Below are 27,878 nucleotides of genomic sequence, written 5' to 3'. Positions count from 1 at the left end.
CTCCAATGTAAACTCAAAGGCAGTAGTTAGAAAAAGTATCCAAGGAGATCATTATAAATCCTTTTTTTTTTTTTTAAATTGAAAAAACAGAAGTGGACACACATTTTGCCTCAAAGTTGAGGTAGATGTAGTACATCGATTAGCCTGGCCGTCGATAATCTAGAGCATAAAAACTCAGTTTGATAAGATAATAAAAATATAATTGACTGACAAAGTAGACACAAAATAAAACAGTTTTGTACTTGCAACATGTGCATGTTTTTCAGCCAAAATATTAAACCACTTCCAGCAGGCAATGTTCCAATGTATCAAGCCGCTTATAAGCTTTGCGGACAAAAAAAGGTTATATTAATCAATGAACAATTTATAGATTGTTTTTAATGTGGCAAAAATATGCCCAATGCTTTGCATCCCCTTTAGAGATAAGAACCATTCGGTCAGGCTGCCAGCAATACAAGTTTCAAGAAGTTTGCAAAGATGGATATATCTCCAACTTTCCCTCCCTCCCGCCCTGCCTGCCCGTGGGGAAGCAGCCCATATTCTTTTTGGCACCTCTCTGCATTGGCATGGCCGAACCTGCAGATGAGCACAGCCAGAAGCCCATCCTACAATTCCGCAGCATGCCGAGACAGAATCAATCATCCTTCATGATTCTTCATGAGATGCCTTCAAAAATAATTCAAAACCTGCTGAAGTATCGTTATTGCTCATATTGGAACTGTTAATGTTCATCCATTTTGCTTCAATAGATGTAACCAAACTAAAAGAGTGATACTGGTGCATCCTTCACTACCAAGACAGGTTTGCCCTGAGGGAATAACAACCCGCCATCACTTAGAGTGGGGTCATTCGGCATGGAAACATGCCCTTCGTCTCATAATCGCATGCAGACCAAGATGCACAATCCATATTCCTCTCAACCTTTCCCATCCATATACCTATCCCAATGTCATTTTTTATTGTACTTGCTTCAACTGCTCCCTCTGCCAGCACCTTTCATATATCCAACACCCTCTGTGAAAATCTTGCCCCTCTTGCTTTCTTTCAAATATTTCCCCTTTCACCTTAAACCTCCCATATATCCTCTAGCTTTTGATTCCCAATTCGCGGTTGAAATGATTTTGCATTCATCCTATCTATCTATTCCCCACATGATTCTATACATATACACAAGATCATGCATCAGTCTCCAGCTCCAGGGTATAAAGTTCTCGTCTGCCCAACCTCTCACTATGACTCAGGAACCTCATGTCATGGGGACATCTTGGTGAATCCACTGTGCATTATTCCCAGTTTAAGAGTTTCACTCCAATAGCAGGCTGATCAAACTGAACACAACACTCCAAACGCAGGCTCAGAGTCCTCACCCTATCACAGTGGGTGTCGTTGAACCTCATGAGTGTGGATCAATTCCAACCGGGCTTACTCCCACTCAGCTGGAGTTGCTCATCGTGCATTATCGGATGCTGGTCCTCAGCACTGCTATCTATATCCTTCTGTGATTCAGGGAAACATTCATTTGATAGACTGCTCTAGCAAACACTCCATTCCCTCGTCTGCTTGCTAGACACACCACGGTGGTCTCAGTCACCAGTGGCAGTCTCTGTACACAGAAGTCATTCCCCTTTACATCAGGTTCTAGGATGGACAGTGTTGCACAGAGCCAGATTTTGCAATCACATTTGGGCGTCATTTAAGCGACAGCCTAAAAAGAGGTTGCCGCGTCGTGACACACGGTGAGGCGTGGAGACGCACGCAGTGACGCGCGGTAACGCACAGTGCTTCCCTGTCGCCACAGGGTTTTGGAATGTTCAAAATCCTTTTCACAGGGATGGATTTGGTGAATGTAGACTGAAATCCACTCTCCCCTCTTCACCCCCCCTCCTTCTCCACACACCCCTACCCTTCTCCCCTTCCCTTCCCCCCCTCCCCTCTTCCTCCCTTCTCCCCACTCCACTCTTCTCCCCCTTATCCACTACCACCCCCCTCCCCCTCCCTCTCTATTCTCCCATTCTCCCTAGCCCCCCCCCCCCCCTCCACCTCACTTTCCCTACCCTATGCCATCCCATTTGTAACCCTAACCCAACCTGCTAGCCCAGCAATCCCCCGCACACTATCCCACACACGCTATGGACAGTTTATACAAACCTTTGCATCTTTGGCATGTGGGAGGAAACCCTAGCCCTAGCCCTAGCCCTAGCCCTAGCCCTAGCCCTAGCCCTAGCCCTAGCCCTAGCCCTAGCCCTAGCCCTAGCCCTAGCTTCTGCCTGCTCCTCATGGGTACTAAACTGTTGGCCACGAGTTGTTAGTGGGATCTAACCGTCACAGGCTGGGTCCACAAATGGGGGGCGTCCCCCTCTCCTCCCTTCTCCCCGCCCCACTCTTCTCCCCCTTATCCACTACCCCCTCCCCTCCCTCTCCCTCCCATTCTCCCCCCCCCCCCCCCCACTTTCCCGATGCCCCCCATTTGTGGACCCAGCCTGTGACAACTAGATCCCACTAATAGTACAGCACAAAGGCCACATCATCTGTGTTAGTAACATTGACTATGGTATAAATGCAGACTTTGGGAACAACACCCCCCAGCTCTCCCTTGCCTTGCTACAAAATGTGTGGTGGGTATTTAGACTCAGTGGCCGGAGCAGGTGGGTGGCACTGGTACATTGACAACATGGCCTGTACCCAGTTGAAAAGCCATCGGCCTCTGGGGGAGAACGGCAGAAGGGAGGGAGAGGGGGAGAAGGGGACGTGAGGGGAGGGGATAGTGGATAAGGAGGGAGAAGAGTGGAGCGGGGAGAAGGGAGGAAGAGGGGGGAAGTGAAGAAGGGGGGGGGAGGGGGGGAAGGGAAGAAGGGAGGGGGGAGTGGAGAAGGGGGGAAGGGGGAATAGGGGAGAGGGGAGTTCAGTCTACACTCACTGAATCCATCCCTGGTGAATGGACAGCATACGTCAGCGTGTATGTCGTGCAACTTGACGTTTTTACGGGCATCAGTCACTGACTTCTACAGTCAGGAGGAGTCAGTGTGTATGGAACCTGTGAGGTTGCAGCCCCTCCAAGTAGGCCTCAAATTCTGTTTACACTTCAGGCCTACTCTTCCGTTCTTTGGGCGACTGATGTGGATCAGTCAGGTGATCTTTAACATTAGAAATACAGCGTGGAAACAGACCCTTTGGCACTCGGAGTCTGCAGCTGACCAGCAATCCCTGCACATTAGCACAAGCCTACACACACTAGGGATAATTTACCAAGCCAATTAGCCTACAAACCCGATCGTCTTTGAAGTGTGGGAGGAAACCGGAGATCCCGGAGAAAACCCACGGGAAGAACGTACAAACTCCGTACAGACAAGCACCCATAGTCAGGATTGAACCCAGGTCTCTGGTGCTGTAAGGCAGCAACTCTACCGTTGCACCAACTTGCCGCCCTATTTTCTTGGCCATTTGCTGCCGGGACTGGCCGTTCGTGGGTTATGGCAGCATGCAGTAGAGAAGTCTACCCAGGCTAAGTGCCTGCCCCTCTTTTGGGCTTACATCTGGGCCCAGGCGTCTGTGGTGAAGGAATGTACAGCCACCATGGCCACTTCCCAAGATTGCTGTACATTAATGAAGCTCAAGTGCTTCTTAAATGACAGTAATAACATTCTGCTTTGATACATATAATTTTTTATATATAGACATCTCCTTGGAATATTGTTTTACTTGTCATTTTGTACTTGTAAATACATTTGCCCCTGTGGAAGAACAAAAATGCACCCTCACGAACGTCTTTTATGACTACAATGCTAAGTCCCAACCTGTATACTCTTCCCTCTATTTCAAATGGACTACAACTTTGGGTCTGCATCCTTCCATTAGGATATATTTGTCTTCTATGTGGACTAGAAGGCAGGCATCAATTGTACTTATGTTAATTCTGGCCAAATTGGAGAGGCCAGGACACTAAAATTGAGTAAAGGAGTCTGGGCTGCTAGGCAATTTGGTCAATTTAAATGTGCCTTCTGCAGAAACAGGACAAGCTGCAGAATGGTGCCAGCTTGTCTAGAGCCGAGATAAGAGCTGCAGGAAGAGAATGGAACATCTGCAGATCCTGACAATTAGGTGTAAATTAAATGAAACAAATTGGGTGAATGCAAACCAGACACACACGTTGTAAATATTGTTGCAAAGCTTTGCTTTGCTAGATGTTGATTGGGTTAAGTGTTGAGCCTTGTCTGGGTTTCTTGAATATCCAGCCACATGTTGCATAATTCATCTCTGTTAACATGCATCTAGACAAGGTTGTCAGATACATTGTATTAGTCACCGTATTATTGGGTTAGGGAAATGTCCATCATGTACTGTGTTAATCTATATCTGTTATTGGACTGTACAGAGAACACCCCCATGTGGTTCAGCCCCTCAAGGTTCGGGGACTTATAAAAGGTCGCTCCCACGAGGTCCTGTGGCGATCTTCTGGGAGAACGCTTGAGACTGCGTGACCTTCTGGAGTGTCTCTGCTCGCACAAGGCTAGGAGGGCTCGGCCAGGCAGATACAAGGATCGAACCCGTAGTAGTTAGGCATAGTAGTGGGGAACTGTTATTGTGTTTTTCCAAAATAAAGTTTAGATGCACAAGTGCTCGACTCAATATTTTATTGACTGAAACTAGACTGGGGGAAGCTTAGAACAAGCTATTTTCACTTACACTACCTGACTGTTGAGGAATAGCAGCTTGGCTAATTTGTGAGCTTGCTGCCGTAGTCTATATCTGCAACACCCAGTCACTGACAGGGCAGGAAGGCACCTTTAGGAAGAGGAGTTCACAATTCAAGCACCAAGACACCTTTTACTCACAAAGCTTCTCAGTTAAAATTTGTGCTTGTTGCTGAAGATTTACAGTATTGTTTTAAATCCAAGGCTGCAATCGATAGCGAATTAATTCTTCAGAAGAGTAGATTCTGCAAAGAATAACCCAATTCTGTGATAGGAAAGGTTAGCTTTAACAAAGATTTGATCTTGTCAAGAGTTCAGAATGGAATAAATACTTGGATACAGCAGTAGGCAAACAAGATTATGCTTGGCAATCTATGATCAAGGTTATAGGACATTTGCTCTCAGTACTTCACTGGCATCATTTCCCAAAAGGATGCCATTCTCTTGCGTAATTTTAACATTGCTATCCCAAAATTCGGACTCTTAACGAGGCTACAGTTCTGTGTTACTGGAGGCCCCGCAAATGCTTCACCAAATCAATCATGATGAAGACTTATGATCTTTAACATACTATTTAACTGTGGAAGGCATCACCATCAGGCCCGATCCTCACCTTGTCTGACATTCATAAGATGCGTTCCGTCATTTCCTCAGATGAAGGTCGCACAGATTAAAATTGAACCTGGAAATTATTAGGAAGGTGCACAAAATCTGCAAAGGAATATTGCTGGTGAAGCCACAGAGAAAATGTTGCCAGATGGAATACAATCTGGGAAAATGCGAGACGGGAAGGGGAGAAAAGCAGAATTGTGTTTGAATGGAGGCAGAATGCTGTCATACCAAGAGATCTGAAGTCCATAAAACACAGAATAAACTTGCAGAAACAGCAAGTAATTTGAATGGGAAAAAGAATGGTGGACTTTGTTGCAATGATGTAGAAATACAAGGGTTTAGTTTAGATTAGAAATATAGTGTGCAAACAGGCTTTTTGGCCCACGGACCAGCGATCACCCATGCACCAATTCTATCTTATACACTTGGGACAATTTACAGAAGCCAATTAACTGATAAACCTGCATGCCTTTGGAATGTGGGAGAAACCCACATGGTAACAGGAAGAATGTACAAACTCCATACAGACAGCACCCAAAGTCAGGATCGAACCCAGGTCTATGGCACTGTCAGGGATCAACCACTGCGCCACCCTTAGTTGGAAAGGCTTGTAGCAATACTCCAGGATATATGCAACACCACACGTTGTGCTGCATAGATACATACACACACGAGAATTAGAAGCAGAATAAAACAATTTAACCTTGCAAGCTTGTTTCATCATTTATCAGCATCTTGGCCAATTTTCTACCTCAACTTCATTCTCCTGCAAGATCCTCAGATATCTCAATTCCCTTAATATCAAGAAATCAGTTTACCTCTGTTTTGAATAAGATGGAGGTGGCTCATCTATGCTACAGCGATTTCTTTCAAATTCGGAGATGCAAATCATTGGCTTTCAATTTCATTAACCTCCATAATACTATTTTAAAAATTAATACCAATTGCCTTCCAATCTTCATTCTTGCATAAACCTTGATCCTCCAGAATTTCTGGCAGATTTGTTATCCTTCCTGTGCCGGCATGCACATTGATTAATTTATCTGCTATTTACTGTTCCCCCTTCCCAATGCAGGAACTATTCATCTGCTTAATCGAGGGATATTCTTGTATTGGACACAGTTCAAAATTTTCTCTTATGTTGATTTCTGGGTTGAAGGGCCTCACATGAAATGTTGAGTTCATGCTCATTGGAATGAACATAAATGAGAGGTGGGCCTATTGCAACACAAAATTCAGAGAGAACTTGATCAAGTATGATGAGAGGATGTTTCAGTTCAGACCGAGGGGGCACAGTTTCAGCACAAGGAGTTGTACACTTAAAATGAAGCCAAAAAAAGAATAATAATATTTTCTTAGGGGAACATGGATTTTAGAAAATTCGTATCCCAGATTGCTGTGGAGTTTGCCCATGTATATGTTCAAGGACAGATTTTCTTCCCCAGAAGGGGAAAAGAAAGAGCCGGGCTCCAGCCGTTCTAACACAGTGGCAGATCATGGGCAAGTATTGTAAAAGCACATATCTTGCTTTTATTTCTTACTCATGGCGTAAACTCACCCAGTCACCCTTTTATACAAACTAAAATCGTATTCATCAAATTGATGTGTATTCTGAATAGAAAATTAAAGAGAGACTGAGTATTACCTAAAGAAGGAATTTAATTAAAAAAGCCAAATAGCCATTGAGGCAATGGAACAAGTTAGACTAATCCCAGACCTGTTTTCATCACCAATAAACTGCCTCACTTTCCTAAACAGTTGCAACCACTAATGCTGAAAGACATTATTTAGAGCAGTCCTGCCAATACTGTTTCAGTCACATAATTTGTGATTTTTTTTTTAAAGTATGATTCTATGGCAAGCCACCTAGATGTTTCAGGATGTCCCAGAAATCTGATGCCATTTTAGATCCTCCCACTCCAAGAAGCAGACAAAACACAAAACACCCCCCCCCCCCCCCCCCCCCCCCCTTCAAAATGGTGATAGCAGTTTGCAACTCTTCATAAATGTAGAAATGAAAGAAAAATAATAAAACTTGAGTGCACACTATGAAATAGTTTCAACTCAGTTTCAAATCAGTCCTAAAATTGGTTTAAATTAAATGCTCTTAAATGTCATCTAGATGTACATACAAGTAATCCATCAAGATAAAGTATGTTCTGTACCAGGATGAGCGAGTGTCTAATCGGGAGAACGATGACTAAGAATTAGGAGGAGTAATTTTAGACAATCTGCTTTTGTCCCAGCTTCCACAGCATCCCCCCCCCCCCCCCCCCCCCCTCAGTAGTAGTTAGAAAACACAAGCTTTTTTTCTCCTTTCAGATGCATGTTCCCAGATTTGCATCGCCTCCCCTTTTCAGGACAATGCTGCAAACCACTGCCCAAGGCAGCACAGATGTAACGCCACTTTCTCACTTTACGCCACAATTGCTTGCAAATTGAAGTCTTACACATATTACAAGGCATTGACCCGCACAGCATAAACAGAGCCAAAGTCGCTATTAGCTAGATAAACGAGCTTGTGCCAGGTTCCTTTGGGCAACATAGGACATTTCGCACACAATCAGAGCGAGTGGAAATGTATTCAAGCTGCAATTCCCCTGTCACCAGAAAAATCAGAGCAAGCAAACCAAGCTTCCTGTGAAATCACACCATTCTATCAATCCCAACCACGACCCATTCCTGTTCAGCTCCGACTGTGCTTGTCTTATCACATAGCCTTATTTACTCGAGGCATGATATGGTAGTAAAGCTAGCAGATAAGTCCAAGTGGCCTCTTCAACCTACTTTAAGGGTTTGACATGGAGGAAATAGAAAAAAACAATATTACATTTTTTTTTAAAGTTAACGTTCTTTATACAACCTTTGAGCAACTGTTACAACTTTAGATATCTGTTAGTGCCACAAGTTCCTGAAGCTACAGTAATAAAGAACCTTTTTGCCTACCTTCTATCCTATAGTATTCCAATACAATAAATGAGAGCAATGAATACACTCAAATCTGTGTTCAATAGGCCGTCTGCTGTGACTCTCCTGATACAACACATGCCTTTTTGCCAGTAGGATTCAGCAGTTCAATGCGACACGTTTGGAAGGGTAGCAGATAACTAGGTATGCTGCATATGTAAACAACATTTAATGGAAGCAAAGTGCTGGCACAGTTTTAAACAAAAACACAAAATACTAATTTGGCATTGTCAGTAAAAAATAATCCCTACATATTTAGTTAAAGCCAACTTTGGCATCAGATTCAATTTATTTCACATACAAGATGACTTCACTGAGATGCACATTGCACTAAAGCAGCCAATGTGGCAAAACAGAATCAAAATTATTGATTATCAATTATTTTTAATGCCACTAAATGCCTGCAGGATGTGCCGATTTTGAAATCATAGCTGCTCCAATGAAGGTAGACGAAACCACAGAAGGGCGACAAATTGGCAGATGATACCTAGAACAATCAGGTGGAATTTCCACCATTTAAAAAAAAAATCATTCAGAGCTACCTGTAACTTTGTTTTTTTTCCCCTCTCTCTCTATAAAACACATCTAACAATACAATAGTTAGAACAGGACAACCTATAAATGTCAATTCCCTCAGTCGGAAACTCCGCACTGTCAGTGGGAAACGGACCGCGTCTGACAGATGTGAAAACACGTTGATAACAAGGAAAGTTCGTTTGCATCAGCCCCCTTGTGTGATATATACACTGAAAGCAATCTGACTGTTTTTGTTTTTAATGTGCAGTTTTAGCTCCAGCTGTTGCAGCATTATCCACACCCACCGAGACTGTCTCCCTTGTATCAATTTTGTTTTAACCAGCTGTTATCAAGCGCTGTCATCGCATTTCTACTCACCCCCAGTTTTCGGCTCCGGATTTTCACATAGCCCTGCTTCACTATGTCATTAAAATTTGAAGCCATGGTTGCCTGCCACTGCTGAGCAAGTCCCCTTTCAGCTGGGAGCCCTTTTTCCCTCCCGGCAGCTCCACGTTTGAGACCTCGAGTGTGCGCTTAAACCTTCTCCTCCTGTTCCTATTCAACCGGCTCCAAGGCTCATTCCATCTCAACGGGGAGACCGAGCGAGTCACCTGATTTATTCCCAACTCCGCTTCCTGGATCACACCATCCCCGGTTGTCAAAGGGGGTTTGCTTCACGGCTATCTCCCTGCTCAGCCAAACGGAGCGTAAATCGTCTACTATTCACCAGATTATCAAATTAAAACAATAGAGAGCACGTACACTGACTGATCCTGTGTGAAGCTGGCGACTTTTATTTCAATGCATTAAAAATGGTGCAGAAAACGCGTTGTATTATCGAGGGTAAGATTTAGATGGCACTCTGTGTGTGTGTGTGTGTGTGTGTGTGTGTGGGTGTGGGTGTGTGTGTGTGTGTGTGTGTGTGTGTGTGGGTGTGTGTGGGTGTGTGTGTGTGTGTGTGTGTGTGTGTGTGTGTGTGTGGGTGTGTGTGTGTGTGTGTGTGTGTGTGTGTGTGTGTGTGTGTGTGTGGGGGGGGTGTGTGTGTGTGTGGGTGGATGTGTGTGTGTGTGTGTGTGTGTGGGTGGGTGGGTGTGTGTGTGTGGGTGTGTGTGTGTGGGTGTGTGGGTGTGTGTGTGTGGGTGGGTGTGTGTGTGTGTGTGTGTGTGTGTGTGTGTGTGTGTGTGTGTGTGTGTGTGTGTGTGTGTGTGTGTGTGTGTGTGTGTGATATGGGCAGCATTATGTTATGTTTTTTGGTAAAGCCAACATTTGGGTTAAATTTAACAGCTCCCACAAACGGGTACAGGGTAGTGTGATACACGGGCATCTCTCTGGTTGCAAACCAAGTATGTGTGCGTCTGTGGCTCGCAGTGTCCAGCCGGTGCTGGATGTTCCAGCGGTCGCTCAGTTAAAGCTGGTCTGCGTCCTCTTAAAGGGGAGACGCATTGGCTGGAACAGGGGGCTGGCCATTGTCCTACAAGCAAATCTTATCTTTGAAACAATGGCACGACGCTGAACGCTATTGGGAGGGAGGTAGAGGGGAGGGGCACCGTGAAGAAAATGTAACATTTAAGAGGTCTCTTGGTACGCACAGTAGAGGCAAAGAGAACTGATATCCATGGAGACTGGTGCCAAGAGTCATCGCTCAGTCCTGCATGCAATGCCGCAGGAGGATTGCAGAGATAGATGGAGTTATACATCACAGACAAGTCCTTCAACCAAGCACCCATTTACACTAATCCTACACTAATCCCATTTAATTATTTCCGGGCTCCCATCAACTCTCCCAGATCTGACCAGCTTCACACAAGGACCGTTTACAGTGCCCTAATAACCTATCAAGTTAATCTTGAGTAAGTCAAGAGTAAGTCAGCCATTGCTCTTTGGAAGTTAGGAAGAAATCGGTTATCGAGGAAATCAAATGGTCATCTGGAGAAAATGGAAACTTTACACAGACCCCTTTTACAGTGGTATAATGGTGCGTTTAATGTCACGTGGCAAACACAGCGATTGTTATATTACACACAATCTAGTAAAGTGTTGCCATATCTAAGCACATCTCTGATTAGCAAAGTGAAATGGTACAGAAATAGTCCACTGAGCCCGCATGCAAGAGGCGTTATGTTCACTGTACCTCAGTACACATGACAATAAACTAAACTCAACTGGGTAAACTGAACTGAACTGAATGTTCTGGCACCCATGTTCAAAGTCCAGTCCGCACTCTAGATCTTATAAGCGGTGCCTGATCCAGGCAAGTCCCTGGCTGCTGCGGGCCTCCAGCCATCGCCTTCACTGGATGTGACATCTCTCTCCTCGCCCATCCACCTCTGTGCACCTCCCACAGCAGACATGTTTATCTTTGTAGCGTTCAGAGCCTGTCCACTCCAATGCCAATGGACCCAACCATCATGCAGTGTCTGAAGAATGCCATCCCCTCTTCCATTGCAGTGCAAGCAGAAATCAGGTACAAAGAAAGCATGGACAAATACAGGCTGGAGGAATAACCATATAACCATATAACAATTACAGCACGGAAACAGGCATGGACAAATACAGGCTGGAGGAGCATATAACCATATAACCATACAACAATTACAGCACGGAAACAGGCCATCTCGGCCCTTCTAGTCCGTGCCAAACACTTACTCTCACCTAGTCCCATCTACCTGCACTCAGACCATAAACCTCCATTCCTTTCCCGTCCATATACCTATCCAATTTATTTTTAAAAGATAAAATCAAACCTGCCTCCACCACTTCCACTGGAAGCTCATTCCACACAGCTACCACTCTTTGAGTAAAGAAGTTCCCCCTCATGTTACCCCTAAACTTCTGCACCTTAATTCTCAAATCATGTCCTCTTGTTTGAATCTTCCCTACTCTCAATTGAAAAAGCTTATCCACGTCAACTCTGTCTATCCCTCTCATCATTTAAAAAACCTCTATCAAGTCCCCCCCTTAACCGTCTGTGCTCCAAAGAATAAAGCCCTAACTTGTTCAACCTTTCTCTGTAACTTAGGTGCTGAAACCCAGGCAACATTCTAGTAAATCTCCTCTGTACTCTCTCTATTTTGTTGACATCTTTCCTATAATTTGGCGACCAAAATTGTACACCATACTACAGAATTGGCCTCACCAATGCCTTGTACAATATCATTACATCCCAACTTCTAAACTCAATACTCTGATTTATAAAAGCCAGCACACCAAAAGCTTTCTTTACCACCTTATCTACATGAGATTCCACCTTCAGGGAACTATGCATAGTTATTCCTAGATCCCTCTGTTCAACTGCATTCCTCAATTTGCTACCATTTACCATGTACGTCCTATTTTGATTTGTCCTGCCAAGATATAGCACCTCACACTTATCAGCATTAAACTCCATCTGCCATCTTTCAGCCCATTCTTCAAAATGGCCTAAATCTCTCTGTAGACTTTGAAAATCTACTTCATTATCCACAACACCATCTATTTTGTATAATCTGCATACTTACTAATCTAATTTACCACACCAATAATCCAGATCATTGATGTATATGACAAACAACAGTGGACCCAACACAGATCCCTGAAGCACCCCACTAGTCACCGGCCTCCAACCTGACAAACAGTTATCCACATTACTCTCTGGAATCTCCCATTCAGCCACTGTTGAATCCATCTTGCAACTCCACCATTAATACCCAACAATTGAACCTTCTTAACCAACCTTCCATGAGGAACCTTGTCAAAGACCTTACTGAAGTCAATATAGACAACATCCACCGCTTTACCCTCATCAATTTCCCCAGTAACCTCTTCAAAAAATTCAAGAAGATTAGTCAAACATGACCTTCCAGGCACAAATCCATGTTGACTGTTCCTAATCAGACCCTGTTTATCCAGATGCTTATATATATTATCTCTAAGTATCCTTTCCATTAATTTGCCCACCACTGACGTCAAACTAACAGGTCTATAATTGCTAGGTTTAATCTTAGAACCCTTTTTAAACAATGGAACAACATGCGCAGTACGCCAATCCTCCGGCACCATTCCCGTTTCTAATGACATTTGAAATATTTCTGTCATAGCCCCTGTTATTTCTACACTACCTTCCCTCAATGTCCTAGGGAATATCCTGTCAGGACCTGGAGACTTATCCACTATTATATTTTTCAAAAGTGTCAGTACTTCCCCTTCTTTGAATCTCATAGTTTCCATAGCTACTCTACTTGTTTCCCTTACCTCACATAATGCAATACCCTTCTCCTTGGTGAATACCGAAGAAAATAAATTGTTCAATATCTCCCCCATCTCTTTTGGCTCTGCAGATAGCTGTCCACTCTGACTCTCTAATGGACCAATTTTATCCCTCGTTATCCTGTTGCTATTAATATAGCTGTAGAAACCCTTTGGATTTACTTTCACTTTACTTGCCAAAGCAACCTCATATCTTCTTTTAGCTTTTCTAATTTTTTCTTAAGATTCTTTTTATATTCTTTATACTGCTCAAGCACCTCATTTACTCCATGCTGCCTATAATTATTGTAGATCTCTCTCTTTTTCCGAACCAAGTGTCCAATTTCCCTTGAAAACCAGGGCTCTTTCCAATTATTACTCTTTCCTTTCAACCAAACAGGGACATAAAGATTCTGTACTCTTAAAATGTCACCTTTAAATGTCCTCCATTTCTCTTCTACATCCTTCCCATAAAACAAAATGTCCCAATTCACTCTTTTTAAATCCTTTCGCATCTCCTCAAAGTTAGCCTTTCTCCAATCAAAAATCTCAATCCTTGGTCCAGTTCTGACCCTCTCCATAATTATATTGAAACTAATGGTATTGTGATCACTGGACCCGAAGTGCCCCAACACATTCCTCCGCCACCTGTCTCATTTCCTAACAGGAGGTCCAGCACTGCCCCTTCTCTAGTAGGTACCTCTATGTATTGCTGCAAAAAACTATCATGCACACAGTTTACAAACTCCAACCCATCCAGCCCTGTTACAGAATGTGTTTCCCAGTCTATGTGTGGAAAATTGAAATCTCCCACAATCACTACCTTGTGCTTACTACTAATATCTGCAACCTCCTTACTTATTTGCTCTTCCAATTCTCGCTCCCCATTAGGCGGTCTATAATACACCTCTATATGTGTTGCTACACCTTTCCCATTTGTCAGTTCCACTCAAATAGCCTCCCTAGACGAGCCCTCTAATCTATCCTGCCAAAGCACTGCTGTAATATCTTCCCTGACAAGCAATGCAACACCTCCACCTCTTGCCCCTCCAATTCTATCACACCTGAAGCAACAACATCCTGGAATATTTAGTTTCCAATCACAGCCCTCCTACAACCATGTTTCACTGATCGCCACAACATCATACTTCCACGTGTCAATCCAGGCTCTAAGCTCATCCACCTTTCTTACAATGCTCCTAGCATTAAAATATACACATTTAAGAAAACCCCCGTCTCTTATTCTCTGTTTATTATCTTTTTCTTTTTCTTCTTTATCCCCTAGATGTTGGGTCAGAGTGCTTCCCTTCTCTGCCTCCTGCCTCACATATTGTCTACTAGCTAAGGGATTCAGGAGCATACTAAAGAATGAAATCGGGAGTGCAAAAAATGGGTAATGAGATAGCTCTGGCAGATAAGATTAAGGAGTATCTGATTAATTAAGATTAGTACATTTAGGAGAAAGAGTAACTAGAGAGAGAATCTACCCCTCAGAAACCAAAGGGGTCTTCTATTTACAGAGCCACAGCAGATCGAAAAGGTCCTCAATTCATATTTCTCCTTTGTTTCTTACTGTGGAGAAGAACATGAAGACTAGGGAACTTTGGAAAGTTAATGGAGAAGTCTTGAGGACATTTCACATTACAGTGGAAGTTCTGCCCTTTGCAAGTTGGTTTGGGTCCACAGCATTGCATCTAAATGTTGATTTCTGTGTTCTAAATATGCCTGCAGGTTTAATGCTCAAGTACGTATACTGGACCATCAAATGTGGTTTCCATGCAGTTATCTTCAATGAAACTGTAGCGTTCAAAGGCTGATATATAACAGGATATTCTAGGTGACAGATGAGTCACAGGGTCATAGAGTAATAGACTCGTACGCCTTAGAAACAGACTTTTTGACCCACCATGTTCATTAATTCCATTTAGCAGCATTCCCAGCAATTGCCTTGGCAATTCGCATTTGTCTTGATGCTGCTTTATTGTCCTGAGACCGTTTACTTCCACAAACACATCAGGCAGTTCATTCCAGTGTCCAGTAAACTTCTGCGCAAAAATATTCCCCTTCAGATCCCCTCCAAATCTTCTAACTCTCACCTTAAGCCGTGTCCTTAGGGAGAGCCATGCAAATTCGTTGGTGAAGCGGTGGAAGTTCTGCTGGGTGCAGATACATTAGACTGTGTATGCAGTGTAGAAGGAGTCTGTGATCTCCCCACATCACGCTGCAACTTGTCCTGGAGTTTATTGCAAACTTAACAGAAATCAGATGGACAATTCCACAGAATACCTGTATTTCCACACACATTAATGACGGTACCTGGTGGGCTTCTATTCTCGGCTAAGGCCCCCTTATTCTCTTGGGTCCTATATACTACTCTGCATCTTCTGCTCATAGTTTGGGGGTTGTGATCAATAGAGTCAGGATTCCTTATTCAAGCATAGCATTTTAATGTTCAATTCCCTTTCACACTCTGTACATAGCACAAGCTTAATAAATTAATTGTATATTTATCAGGATTCAGCTGTTCTTGCCATCCAGTTTACATTAGGCGAATAATCAGACTGTAGCCAAAGAATTTAAAATAAGATGTGCTGTTGGAGGTTAATAAGGAAATATATTTGAAATAATTCCTCCTCGTTTTCTCAATCTTCCATATCCTGCCGTTATGTTTCATAATAAGAAAATTGCCATGATTACCTTAACCTTTTTATTTGGGTCACTTGTTCATGATAATGACATTGTACATCACACAACCAGCCACCAGGCCCGCAGTCTGGAAGTACAACAGGCAGTGTATGTACTGTATTACTACATTATACATCTCCAAGGAAGCATTCCTGAGCTAAAGGCCAGTTAATTTGAAATGTGTTTAATGTCATTAAAAAAAAAAACATGAAAAACAACAAGTGAAGTCAAATTTCATTCTTCATTTGATGGCTTCTATTACAGAGAGGGGTCAATCTCCAATTTGGTGTGTTCAAACAGCATATACCAAAATCTATAAGGAGTAAAAAAGATACTCTCGGATAAAAAGATGGAAGTAAATTTAGCAGAGCTTCTTACCAGGAATATGGATTGTAGCAACAATGTCTGAGATACTGGACAATGTATGCCTCATCACAGACATCTTGTAGAAGCAGACAAAGTCTAATCCATCATTCATGAAAGGAAATTTAAAATGGTTTGGTGTTTTCTCCCATTTCCTGATTCTACTGTCCCTTTCTTCCTCTTTAAGTTCCTCTCTTTATTTCTTTCCATCCTCTATTTGTCATTGTGTTCACAGCTAAATTCTTAGTGCTTCTCCGTTGCATTTCTCAGTCCTAAAACCTAATTAGTGAAGGAGAACCACTGTTTATCCCGTGTTGTTCACCAAGGTCACAGAGGCCTTGTTACCCTTTCTTTTCAGTATCTCTTGGGCCAAAACAACTTTTAAGATCTAAATGTTCACAAACTAATTAGGAGGCTACAACATTCCACAATGCTGCAAAAGCTGCCCTCTGCCATTTGCTATAAAAGTGCCAAAGTACGATTCGGATAGAGCAGGATAAGGGCTCCTTCTCCACTTTGAGCAGCCAATGGCCAGGGAATCACAGAGTCAGTGGGGCCATTTTGCATTTCTTCAACAAAGCTTTGCGCACATCTTTGATTCTCTCCATTTGTCTGCCTGGCAATCTCTTCCCACGACAGAGCTCGGAATATAATGTCTGTTTCAGGTGCGTGGTGTCTTGCATGTGAATGGCATGGCCTGCCCAACATAACTGTCTGAGTACAACCAGGGCTTCAGGGCCAGGGGTGTGGGCCTGAGAGAGGGCACTGAGATTCATCCTTCCAATCGATTTGGAGGATTTTGCAGAGATGGCATTGCAGTTTCTTTACAGGTCTTGCAATAGGTGCTGAAGGTAATTCAGGTCTTAGAATTTTAAAGGAGGACATAGATCACTGGTACTCACCAGACCATGACCTGTGTGCTAGCCTTGAGATCTTAATTTTGAAATGTTTTTTTCAAAGACTGTGAAGGCAATGGTGAATTGAGTGTGGCTGTTTCCACGATATGGGAATGGGTCACATTTTCCAGGTGATTGCTGTGAATATTTACTTTCAGGGCAATGTTGTACCAGGTTTGCTGAGAGGTACTCTATCTTGGAGATGTTCTCCAAGTCATATGTTACTCCATTCAAAACAGCACCTACAAAGTGAAATCATATTTCTGCCATACTTTCATGGAAACCAGTAACTCAGTGGTGCTTACCATTGGAAGAGAGGGAACAGGAGTTCAGGAGGGGTAGGAATTTGGGAAGGGATCCGTTTGGCATAGCTTTTACGTAGCTTTTGAAAGCAGAGAGGTGAAATAACCATATAACCATATAACCATATAACAATTACAACGCGGAAACAGGCCATCTCGACCCTTCTAGTCCATGCCGAACACGTATTCTCCCCTAGTCCCATATACCTGCGCTCAGACCATAACCCTCCATTCCTTTCCCGCCCATATAACTATCCAATTTATTTTTAAATGATAAAAACAAATCTGCCTCCACCACCTTCACTGGAAGCTCATTCCACACAGCCACCACTCTCTGAGTAAAGAAGTTCCCCCTCATGTTACCCCTAAACTTCTGTCCCTTAATTCTCAAGTCATGTCCTCTTGTTTGAATCTTCCCTACTCTCAGTGGGAAAAGCTTTGGATGCCCAAAGTACCAGTGTATAGAGACAGAGGGATCACTTGTGATGCCAGATTGGGGAAGGGTAGGGAACAAAGGTAATCTGAATCACAAGAAAAAGGATTGGTATCAAAATTAAATATTCAGTTCCCTTATCTGTGTTGAATAGTGAACAGATACTCGATGCCACCCACCTAGACACTAAAAATAATGCTGATTCACCTGCAATCAGAATGTATTCAGTCAAAGTTTTTATTCAATCATTTATCCTCATGTTCCAGATTTTCTGTTCTGCATTCCCACTGCGAATCACTGCAAGCACAAACCCATGCCCTATTTCTTTTTATGTGTCTCTACTCTAATCCACTAAACTACCAGAAAGCTAATAAAATGGTTTATGGCCTTTTCACTATTAGGGAAAGGCTCTAAAAAGCTTTCTTTCTTTACAACAAATTAAGAATGAATTTCCTCAGGCCTTTGTCTGCTCTGCCAATGGAAAATGAAAAAGTCCACTCCTACAATAGACCCCATTGCCCTTCTTTCATGGCATCAGTAACTCTACAATCATCTATTGTCTCACTGGTTTGTCCATATAAACCAGCGAGTGCTGGCAGGAGGTGATCTCAATCTGTCGTCATCACAATTCACAAACAGGGAGTTGCTTTGAACAGGGAGAATGTTGGATGGTGGATAACAGCAGGATTCTGAGCCAATTTTGTCATACCTAACATTGAAGCACTACATTCAATTAATGACCTTTGTGGTTGACTGATATGTGTAGGAAAGAACTGCAGATGCTGGTTTAAATCGAAGGTAGACACAAAATGCTGGAGTAGCTCAGGCAGCATCTCTGGAGAGAAGGAATGGGTGACGTTTCGGGTCGAGACCCTTCTTCAGACATATGTCAGGGGAGTGGGCGGGACAAAGATAGAATGTAGTTGGAGACAGTAATACTGGTGGGAGAACTGGGAAGAGGGGAGGATGAAGACAAAGGGAAGAGAGGGGGAAAGCAATGGCTATTTGCAGTTAGGAAAGAACTGCAGATGCTAGTTTAAATCAAAGGTGGACACAACAAGCCCAAGAAGAGTAAGGTGACGTGCCTCAACGACTATCAACCAGTTGCACTAACGCCGGTGGTGATGAAGTGCTTTGAGAGGTTGATCATGGTGCAAATCAACTCCTACCTCGACAAAAACCTGGACCCACTGCAGTTCGCTTACCACCGCATCAGATCAACGGTGGATGCAATCTCGCTGGTTCTCCACTCCGCTCTGGACCACTTGGACAACAAAAACTCATATGTCAGGCTGTTATTCATTGACTACAGCTCAGCATTTAATACCATCATTCGCTCCAAGCTGGTTACCAAGCGCTCAGATCTGGGTCTCTGCGCATCCCTCTGCAATAGGATCCTCGACTTCCTCATTCACAGACCACAGTCTGTCCGTATTGGTAGAAATGTGTCAGCCTCGATAACAATCAGCATGGGAGCACCTCAAGGCTGCGTGCTCAGCCCCCTGCTGTACTCACGACTGTGTAGCTGGACATAGTGCGAACTCCATCATCAAGTTCATCGATGACACCACTGTTGTAGGACGTATCACTGATGGGGACGAGTCAGAGTATAGAAGTGAGATCGACCGATTGACCAAATGGTGCCAGCGCAATAACCTGGTTCTCAACACCAGCAAAACCAAGGGACTGATTGTGGACCGGAAGGGGTAGGATGGGGATCCACAGTCCCGTTTATATCAACGGGTTGATCGATGGTGGAAAGGGTCAAGAACTTCAAATTACTGGGCGTGCATATTTCCGAAGATTTCTCCTGGTCCCACACTGATGCAATCATAAAGAAAGCACATCGGTGCCTCTACTTCCTGAGAAGATTACGGAGATTTGGTATGTCAAGGAGGACTCTCTCTAACATCTACAGGTGCACAGTAGAGAGCATGCTGACCGGTTGCATCGTGGCTTGGTTCGGCAACCTGAGCGTCCAGGAGCGGAAAAGGCTGCAAAAAGTTGTAAACACTGCCCAGTCCATCATCGGCTCTGACCTCCCTACCATTGAGGGGACCTATCACAGTCGCTGCCTCAAAAAAGGTTGCCAGCATCATCAAGGACCCACAACATCCTGGCCTCACACTCATCTCTCCACTGCCATCAGGTAGAATGTACAGGAGCCTGAAATCTGGTACATCCAGGTTCAGTAACAGCTCCTTCCCCACAGCCATCAGACTATTAAACACAACTCTGAACTATAACAGCCTATTACACTTTATCTGTTTATTTATGTGTGTATATATATATATATATATATTCTATGGTATATGGACACACTGATCTGATCTGTATTTATGCCTACAATATTCTGTTATGCTGCAGCAAGCAAGAATGTCATTGTCCTATCTGGAACACATGACAATAAACTCTCTTGACCTAACTTGACTTGACATTTTTAGATACAACATGTAGTAGAAAGCCCTTGCTCCAGCATTTCGTGTCTACCTTCGACCAAAGGTTACTGCTGGATCTCCCAGATACATTTGCCGACAAGCCCACTGGAAAATCTCATAGGGAAATCCTTAACATCCATTTTATATATGTTCAAATAAATCCCTATTTGGAAGCTGAGCCTCTATTGTCCTTCATTTTTTAATTTAAATGGCTGATTGTGCTAAGCGTTCTCTATTGCGCATATACTGCATTGTATACAAAGTGCTCTGGGTAATGTTTTGTTGATTTGAATTAAAACGACTATCTTATGATACATTTCTGGCAGCTTTTGCATTCTCCCTTGCTTTGTGAGGGCCATTAAGTTAGCTTGTAGGCACTCTATAATATTACATGCCATATTAGCTGATTTGCTGTTGGCTAAGATTTTCAGTGGAAAACATGTCCTCTGAAGCAATTTTAAATTGTTTGCAGCGCTATGACTATGGCAACGAGAATATAAATGAAACAGCAGCATTTAGAGGGAAGTCAAATCCGGCCTCAAGAATAAATGGAAGAGGGTTTGAAAGACAGTCGCCCTCGTTGATTTATGTTAGCTCTTGGATGTGGCAGTTTTCTCTTGAACTTTAAGACATTGTAAATAAATCTGATCAGAGGCTGTGACAGTCATATTGTAAGTGTTGGCAGCTATTGTTAAGTACTGAGGCCACTTGCCTATCAAAGTATTTAGTGTGAAACAAGAGTGATGTGTTGAGAAAATAACAGTCCAGGGTGCAATCTGGTGAATTGCAACATCAATCCACAATATAAATGTTGAGCTAATTTCAAAGCAGAAGCCTTTTGTGCAAAAGGTGATTGATAATTTAATGTTATTTAAGTTCTGGGATGGCAGTCTGCCTCATCGCGTTACTCTTCATCATGATTTAATGTCTTCAGGATTGGAAGGGAAAACATTGTGGGAAGTAGGCTTCTATGGGGTCTAATTGGAAGCAATACCCATCCTTGGTGACTGAATGCTGTCTACATTATTAAAGTGCCTCCTCTTTCCTGTTTAGGTATCTCCAAAGGTAGTTGTGTGCAATGGCAGGCCATAAGTATTTAGAAATAAGAATGAAAGACCAGGAATAGTCTATCCAGAACAAGGGGTCACAGTTTAAGGATAAGGGGGAAATCTTTATGGACCGAGATGAGAAAAACATTTTTCACAGAGAGAGTGGTGAATCTCTGGAATTCTCTGCCACAGAAGGTAGTTGAGGCCAGTTCATTGGCTATATTTAAGATGGAGTTAGATGTGGCCCTTGTGGCTAAAGGGATCAGGGGGTATGGAGAGAAGGCAGGTACACGATATCGAGTTGGATGATCAGCCATGATCATATTGAATGGCAGTGCAGGCTTGAAGGGCCGAATGGCCTACTTCTGCACCTATTTTCTATGTTTCTATGTTTCTATATTTCTATTCAGCCCCTCAAGCCTGTACTGTCATTCAATGATTTTTGTGGCTGATGTGATATAACAGAGCAGATTTGGATATAGATTTGTATAAAACCCATAAATTGTTCTCATCTTGCTTGGTGTTTCTTATAGTGATGTTGAATGGGGTACCGATTCTCTCTATTCCATTATAACATTTGGCTGCAATTTATACCTTTGTATGTACATTTAGAAAAAATAAAAAATAAAACATACATCATTCTAACATTAGAATCAAATCAGATTGTCTATGCTGCTCTCTTGGTGCTTTCCTGAGGCCAGAACAAGAGCAAAGCTTTTAATCCAAAAGCTGAAATTTGCGAGTGTTCCAATGGAAAATTATTTTAGTGATTACTTGGGGGAAGAATGGAGGAAGCAGCCAGCGTTAACTTGGCATTTCTGGGGAATATTTGGTGTGCTGCACTCATAAGGTCTGGCATGGTTTATTGGGACAGATCCCTACCCCAATTTCTCCAGGTCAATATACTCCTGAACTGCTATGCTTCAAGCTTATGAAAGATAGCATATGTGCCATCAACAACACTAATCAATTTAACTGCTTTCCATTCTGAAATTACACATTGGATAAATGTATCTGTCAAAACTGGCTTCTGCAATAACTCGAATGCTGTGTATTCCATTTGATGCATCTGCTGAGATCCTACTTTAACCTCACAACACTGCAAGTGCTGCATTTATATAATTATGAACATTTCCCACTAATATTCATCAAAGTGGTCCTGTCCCCAATCTACGAAAACAGAAACTGGAATTTGACCCGCCAATTGGTCAATAAAATTGATTAATTCCACAAGAAGACTCCAATAATCCATTATCTGATTGTTCAGAATGTTCAATGGGTTTAATGGTACTTTGTAAGCACATATATCTAGGTACAGTAAAGGGCCTGTCCCATGAGCATGCGACTGCATTCGGCAAGCGCGACCTAACGTGGTCGCTTGAGCCGTACGGCCTCGCGGGGCCGGTCCCACTTCGATCGCTGGAGCCGTATGGAGTTGTGATGAGCTGGTCCCGACATTGCGCGGGGCTCCGAAAAACTGACGGCCTGCCGGCTCGCAGTCGCATTGTGGCCGTACGCACCACCTCCTCGACGGCGTACGTCATGCGTGAACTACCCGCGGACTTCGCTCGAACTACACGTCACTCACTCGGCCACCGCACGGCCCCCGCTTCCGGTTTGGTCGCGCTCGTCGCATACAGGCGCATGCTGGTGGGACCGGCCCTTTACGGGGATCACTAGATCTCCGCGCGGCCCCCGCTACAAGTTTGGTCGCACTTGCCACATGCAGTCCTGGGACAGGCTCTTGAAATTCCTTTTTTTTCATCCAGTTCAGTAACAATTCTTCTTCTTATCGAGTCCACACACAAGATTAGAAATTGTTCAGCCAGAGCTGAACACACTTCTCAGCATCTGGACACAATGGTGTCTGCCGTGCGGTTCTTGTACGTGGTGGTGGAAAGATTGGTGGAAACGGCTGCAACATGAACGCTCTTTCCTTGTCGAGTCAAGTAAAGTTAATTTGTCACATACACACACGAGATGTGCAGTGAAATGATAGTGACAATGCCTGCGGATTGTGCAAAAACAACAGAACAACAGAACAGAATAGAACAGAACCAGTATTTACATTTTAGGGAAAAAAAACATTTTTAAGACACAACACAACAGTAAATTAGTAAATTAGTCCCTGGTGAGATAGGAGTTTACAGTCCTGATGGCCTGTGGGGACTATTGACCCCAGTAAACAATCATACTTAAGTACAAGAGTGTAAGAATAATAGATTACACTGAGACAGTAGATCATCTAAAGATCACAAGTGATATGGGCAGAATTAGGCCATTCGGCCTATCAAGATCTATCACTCCCGCCTAACCCTATTCTCCTGCATTATCCCCATAACCTGTACTAATCAATAATCTATCTATCTCTGCCTTAAATATATCCAATGACTTTGCCTCCACAGTCTTCTGTGGCAAAGAACTCCACAGGTTCACGGGAAGTCACGGTGACGCAGCGATAGAGTTGCTGCCTTACAGCGAATGCAGCGCTGCAGACCCAGGTTCGATCCCGACTATGTGCTGTCTGAATGGAGTTTGTACGTTCTCCCCGAGACCTGCACAGGGGTTTCTCCGAGATCTCCGGTTTCCTCCCACACTCCAAAGACTTACAGGTTTGTATGTTAATTGGCTTGTCCCTAGTGGGTGTAGGATAGTGTTAAGGTGCGGGGATTGCTAGTCGGGGCGGACCCGGTGGGCCAAAGGGCCTGTTTCCGCACTGTAACTCTAAACCGAACTAAAAGATTAATCACCCCCTGAGTAAAGACATTCCTCCTCATCTCCTTCCTAAAAGAAGATCCTTTAATTCTTCTTCGTCTAGTGTATGGCGTGCACAGCCTAAAGTTGTAGGACAACTTGTTCCATTTGATCTTACTTGATTGTGCACGCCAGGTTGATTGCATTCGTCGAAACAGGGCGGACCATGTGAACGTTGCAATCTCCCACCCCTTTAATTCTGAGGCTATGATATATAGTCCTAGACACTCCCACCAATGGAACCATCCTCTCCACATCCACTCTATCTAAGTCTTTCACTATTCTATATGTTTCAATGAGATCCTCTCTCATTGTTCTTAACTCCTGCGAGTATAGACCCAGTGCCGAAAAACAACTCATGATATGTTAGTATACAAGAGTTTTCGGCACCATCTAATACCTTTCAAGATGTTAAAAATATTAGAGTGTTAACTTGGTCATACTGCCCCTTTGTGTTCGGGGGGGGCGGCACTGGGGTGTAGTTTGCAGGGTCGGCCTGGCCAGGCGATGTTGAAGGTGTGGTCCCCCACTGCTCTGTGCCATAGTAGTCCATCTGTGCACTAGGCTGCTGCAAGGCTTCCAGTAGCCCATTCCACCAACATCTCGATCCGGATACAGTGACCCACGTACATGCGACTGTCCCTCACCTCACAGGCTCTGTGCCCCAGGGTGCCTCCTGTAACCAACATTGGAACATCCAGAGCACCTCTGAGGATGCGGGAAGTAATCCCGCAGCCCGCTCACCGGCACCATTCCCTCCTCCTTCCAGCAACACCTGCAGCTGCACAAGGATGAGCAGCTTTCATCAAAGTTTCCATTGCTTCACCCTGGTTAACGAGATGTGGTTTTATTGTTTTTACATCATCAGTGATTCAAAAATGTATTGTCCATCATGAGACTAAAACTATAAGCTCAGTGCAGTGGTTGACAATGGCAATGTGTATTGTCTGAGGTTTAACATGCCGGCGTAAAAATAGTGCTTCAAGGCAGAGTGTGGGTGTCCAGGCCCACGGCTCCTCAGAAGAATAACTCAGTACGATGGTTCAGCATTTCACTTGCCATATGCTGATTCCAACAGGACGTGGCCGACTCTGTTGTCCAGGACGCTGAGGACGTCCCCCAGCCCGACGTCGGACTTACATCAACACGGCGAGCGGGCATGAACATCGGGCCGCCCGTAGCGGCAACTGCGGAGGGCACGGGGAGGCCCCGACCACGGGTGAACATTGGGGAACATTAGAGGAAGATGACTGACTTTGGTGCCTTCCCTCACAGTGGGAAACTTTGATTCTGCTGTGTGGGGATGTTTTATGCTGAATTCTATCTTGTGTTGAGTTCTTTATTTTTACTGTATGGCTGTATGGTTATCTAATTTCACTGTGCCATCTGGCACATGTGACAAATAAATGTATCTTGTATCTTGTATCTTGTATCTTGTAACTATGCCTCAAACACACTTGGACTTTGGTTTCCATGCTCCCTCAAACATGTACAGGAAATGGAACCTTAATGCATGAGAGGAGTTCAGGAAATGGAGCTCAGGTTCCAGACTCCGCTAGATTCTAGACTGAGAGATCTTGGAATAGAAGTCCTTATGAATCAGGGGTATTTTGGCATAAAGTCGTAAAGTCATAGAGTGTGGAAACAGGCCCTTCGGCCCAACATGTCCCATCTACATGAGTCCCACTCACCTGCATTCGGCCCATATCCCTCTAAACCTGTCCTATCTAGGTACCTGCCTAATTGCTTCTTAAACATTGCAATTGTCCCTGCCTTGACTACTTCTCTGGCAGATCATTCCATACCTACATCACGCTTTATGTGAAAAATGTTCCCCTCAGATTTCTATAAAGTCTTTCCCCCTTCACTTTAAACCTATGCCCTCTGGTTCTCAATTGTCCCTGCCTTGACTACTTCTCTGGCAGATCATTCCATACCTACATCACGCTTTATGTGAAAAATGTTCCCCTCAGATTTCTATAAAATCTTTCCCCCTTCACTTTAAACCTATGCCCTCTGGTTCTCGATAGCCCTAATCTGGGCACGAGACTCTGTGTGTTTACCCGATCTTTTCCTCTCATGATTGGTGTTGTATAGCCTGCACAACATAGTCAACTGTGTGCATCTAGGTCTTCAAAGCTGGGGGTGTTGGCCTGACAAAGGTCACTGACATTGGTTTGGCTTTTTTTAGAGACACAGCACAGACACACCGGGTCCACGACGACCAGCGATCGATGCAGTACCTTACACACACTGGGGACAATTTGCACATTTTCCAAGCCAATTTACCTACAAACCTGTACGTCTTTAGAGTGTGGGAGGAAACCGAACATCTCGGAGGAAACCCACGCAGGTCATAGGGAGAACGTACAAACTCCATACAGACAGCACCCGTAGTCGGGATCGAACCCGCGTCTCCGGCGTTGCAAGCGCTGTAAGGCAGAAACTCTACCGCTGTGCCACCGTGCCGCCCAATAAATTTAGTGATGCTATGGAGAAAGATTTTAATAATATTTTTCTAACGCCTTGAGATACCTGCTACAGATACTCGAGATCTTAGAAGCAAATAGGTGGGCAGAGATTGCCACTGCCCAGTGGACCAACAATTTGTGAAGAACAATACCTCAGACCTGGTGGAAAGATCAGGGTCTGAAGAAGGGTTTTGGTCCGAAACGTTGCCTTTCTCCATCGTTCCATAGATGCTGCAGCACCCGCTGAGTTTCTCCAGCATTTGTGTGTACCATGGATTATTACAGGATATACTACTATTGAATTACAATTTTTTCTTCAAATATATAGCTTTGATATTGATATTGTACTCGGATGGGACAAATTCCTACACTTGTTACAAAGCATGAAGACGAATGGGCAAAAACTGTATTCCATCTCAACAAACCCAGTGGTAACTTTCTAGTGCCTTGAGATAGCTGTTCCATGAAGTTTCACCAGCATGTAAAAGGGCAAATCAATGGAAGATCGGAGGAGTAGAAAACAAGAAATATTAATGGAGAATTCAATTTGTTCTGTGAGCTCCAATACACTCAGTCAACTGAATGCCCCCTCCTTCCATGTCATAAGGAAATATCAGGCAACTGAACCATCCTAGCACCAACTAGAGTGTGGTCCTGACCTACCATCTGCCTCATTAGAGACCCTCAGACTCTTTTTAATCAGATATTACTAGACTTTATCTTGCAATAAATGTTATTCCCTTCATCCCGTATCTGTACACCGTGTCGGCTTGATTGTAACTTATGTGTAGTCTTTCCGCTGACTGGATAGCACGTAACAAAAAAGCTTTTCACTGTACCTCAGTACACGTGACAATAAACAAGATGTTGCAAGACATTTCTCAAAATAACACCACAATCACAATCATATACAAACAAATTTTCAAAAGTTGCCCTTCCCACAATGGATACCATAATCTAATTGACCATGCTGATCAAATAAGGTACACAAAAAAGCTGGAGAAACTCAGTGGGTGCAGCAGCATAGAAACATAGAAATTCGGTGCAGGAGTAGGCCATTCGGCCCTTCGAGCCTGCACCGCCATTCAATATGATCATGGCTGATCATCCAACTCAGTATTCCATACCTGCCTTCTCTCCATACCCTCTGATCCCTTTAGCCACAAGGGCCACATCTAACTCCCTCTTAAATATAGCCAATGAACTGGCCTCAACTACCCTCTGTGGCAGAGAGTTCCAGAGATTCACCACACTCTGTGTGAAAAAAGCATCTATGGAGCGAAGGAAAAGGCAACATTTCGGGCCGAAACCCTTCTTCAGATTGATAGGGGGTGGCGGGGAGAAGGAAGGAAAAAGGAGGAGGAGGAGCCCGAGGGCTGGGGGATGGGAGGAGACAGCCCGAGGGCTGAGGAAGGCGAGGAGACAGCAAGGGCTAACAAAATTGGGAGAATTCAATGTTCATGCCCGCAGGCTGCAG

The 27,878-nt window shown here is 43.8% G+C and overlaps 1 protein-coding gene across 2 annotated transcripts in view; it reads right to left on the bottom strand.

Moving 5' to 3' along the window:
* dok6 (docking protein 6) overlaps nucleotides 1-9,473 on the bottom strand; it is a 479,143-nt gene extending 469,670 nt beyond the window's left edge. For both annotated transcript variants that reach the window (XM_055634869.1, XM_055634870.1), the window contains exon 1: nucleotides 9,165-9,473. In XM_055634869.1, the coding sequence (XP_055490844.1) occupies nucleotides 9,165-9,230 (66 nt within the window). In that variant the 5' untranslated portion in view covers nucleotides 9,231-9,473. The remainder of the gene's footprint in view (nucleotides 1-9,164) is intronic.
* Nucleotides 9,474-27,878: the final 18,405 nt, after the last annotated feature.

Source organism: Leucoraja erinacea, chromosome 4 (assembly GCF_028641065.1).
Source record: "Leucoraja erinacea ecotype New England chromosome 4, Leri_hhj_1, whole genome shotgun sequence".
In the NCBI taxonomy this organism is placed as follows: Eukaryota; Metazoa; Chordata; class Chondrichthyes; order Rajiformes; family Rajidae; genus Leucoraja; species Leucoraja erinaceus.
The sequence above is the reverse complement of the archived record's forward strand: the minus strand, read 5'-3'. Positions and strand labels throughout refer to the sequence as shown.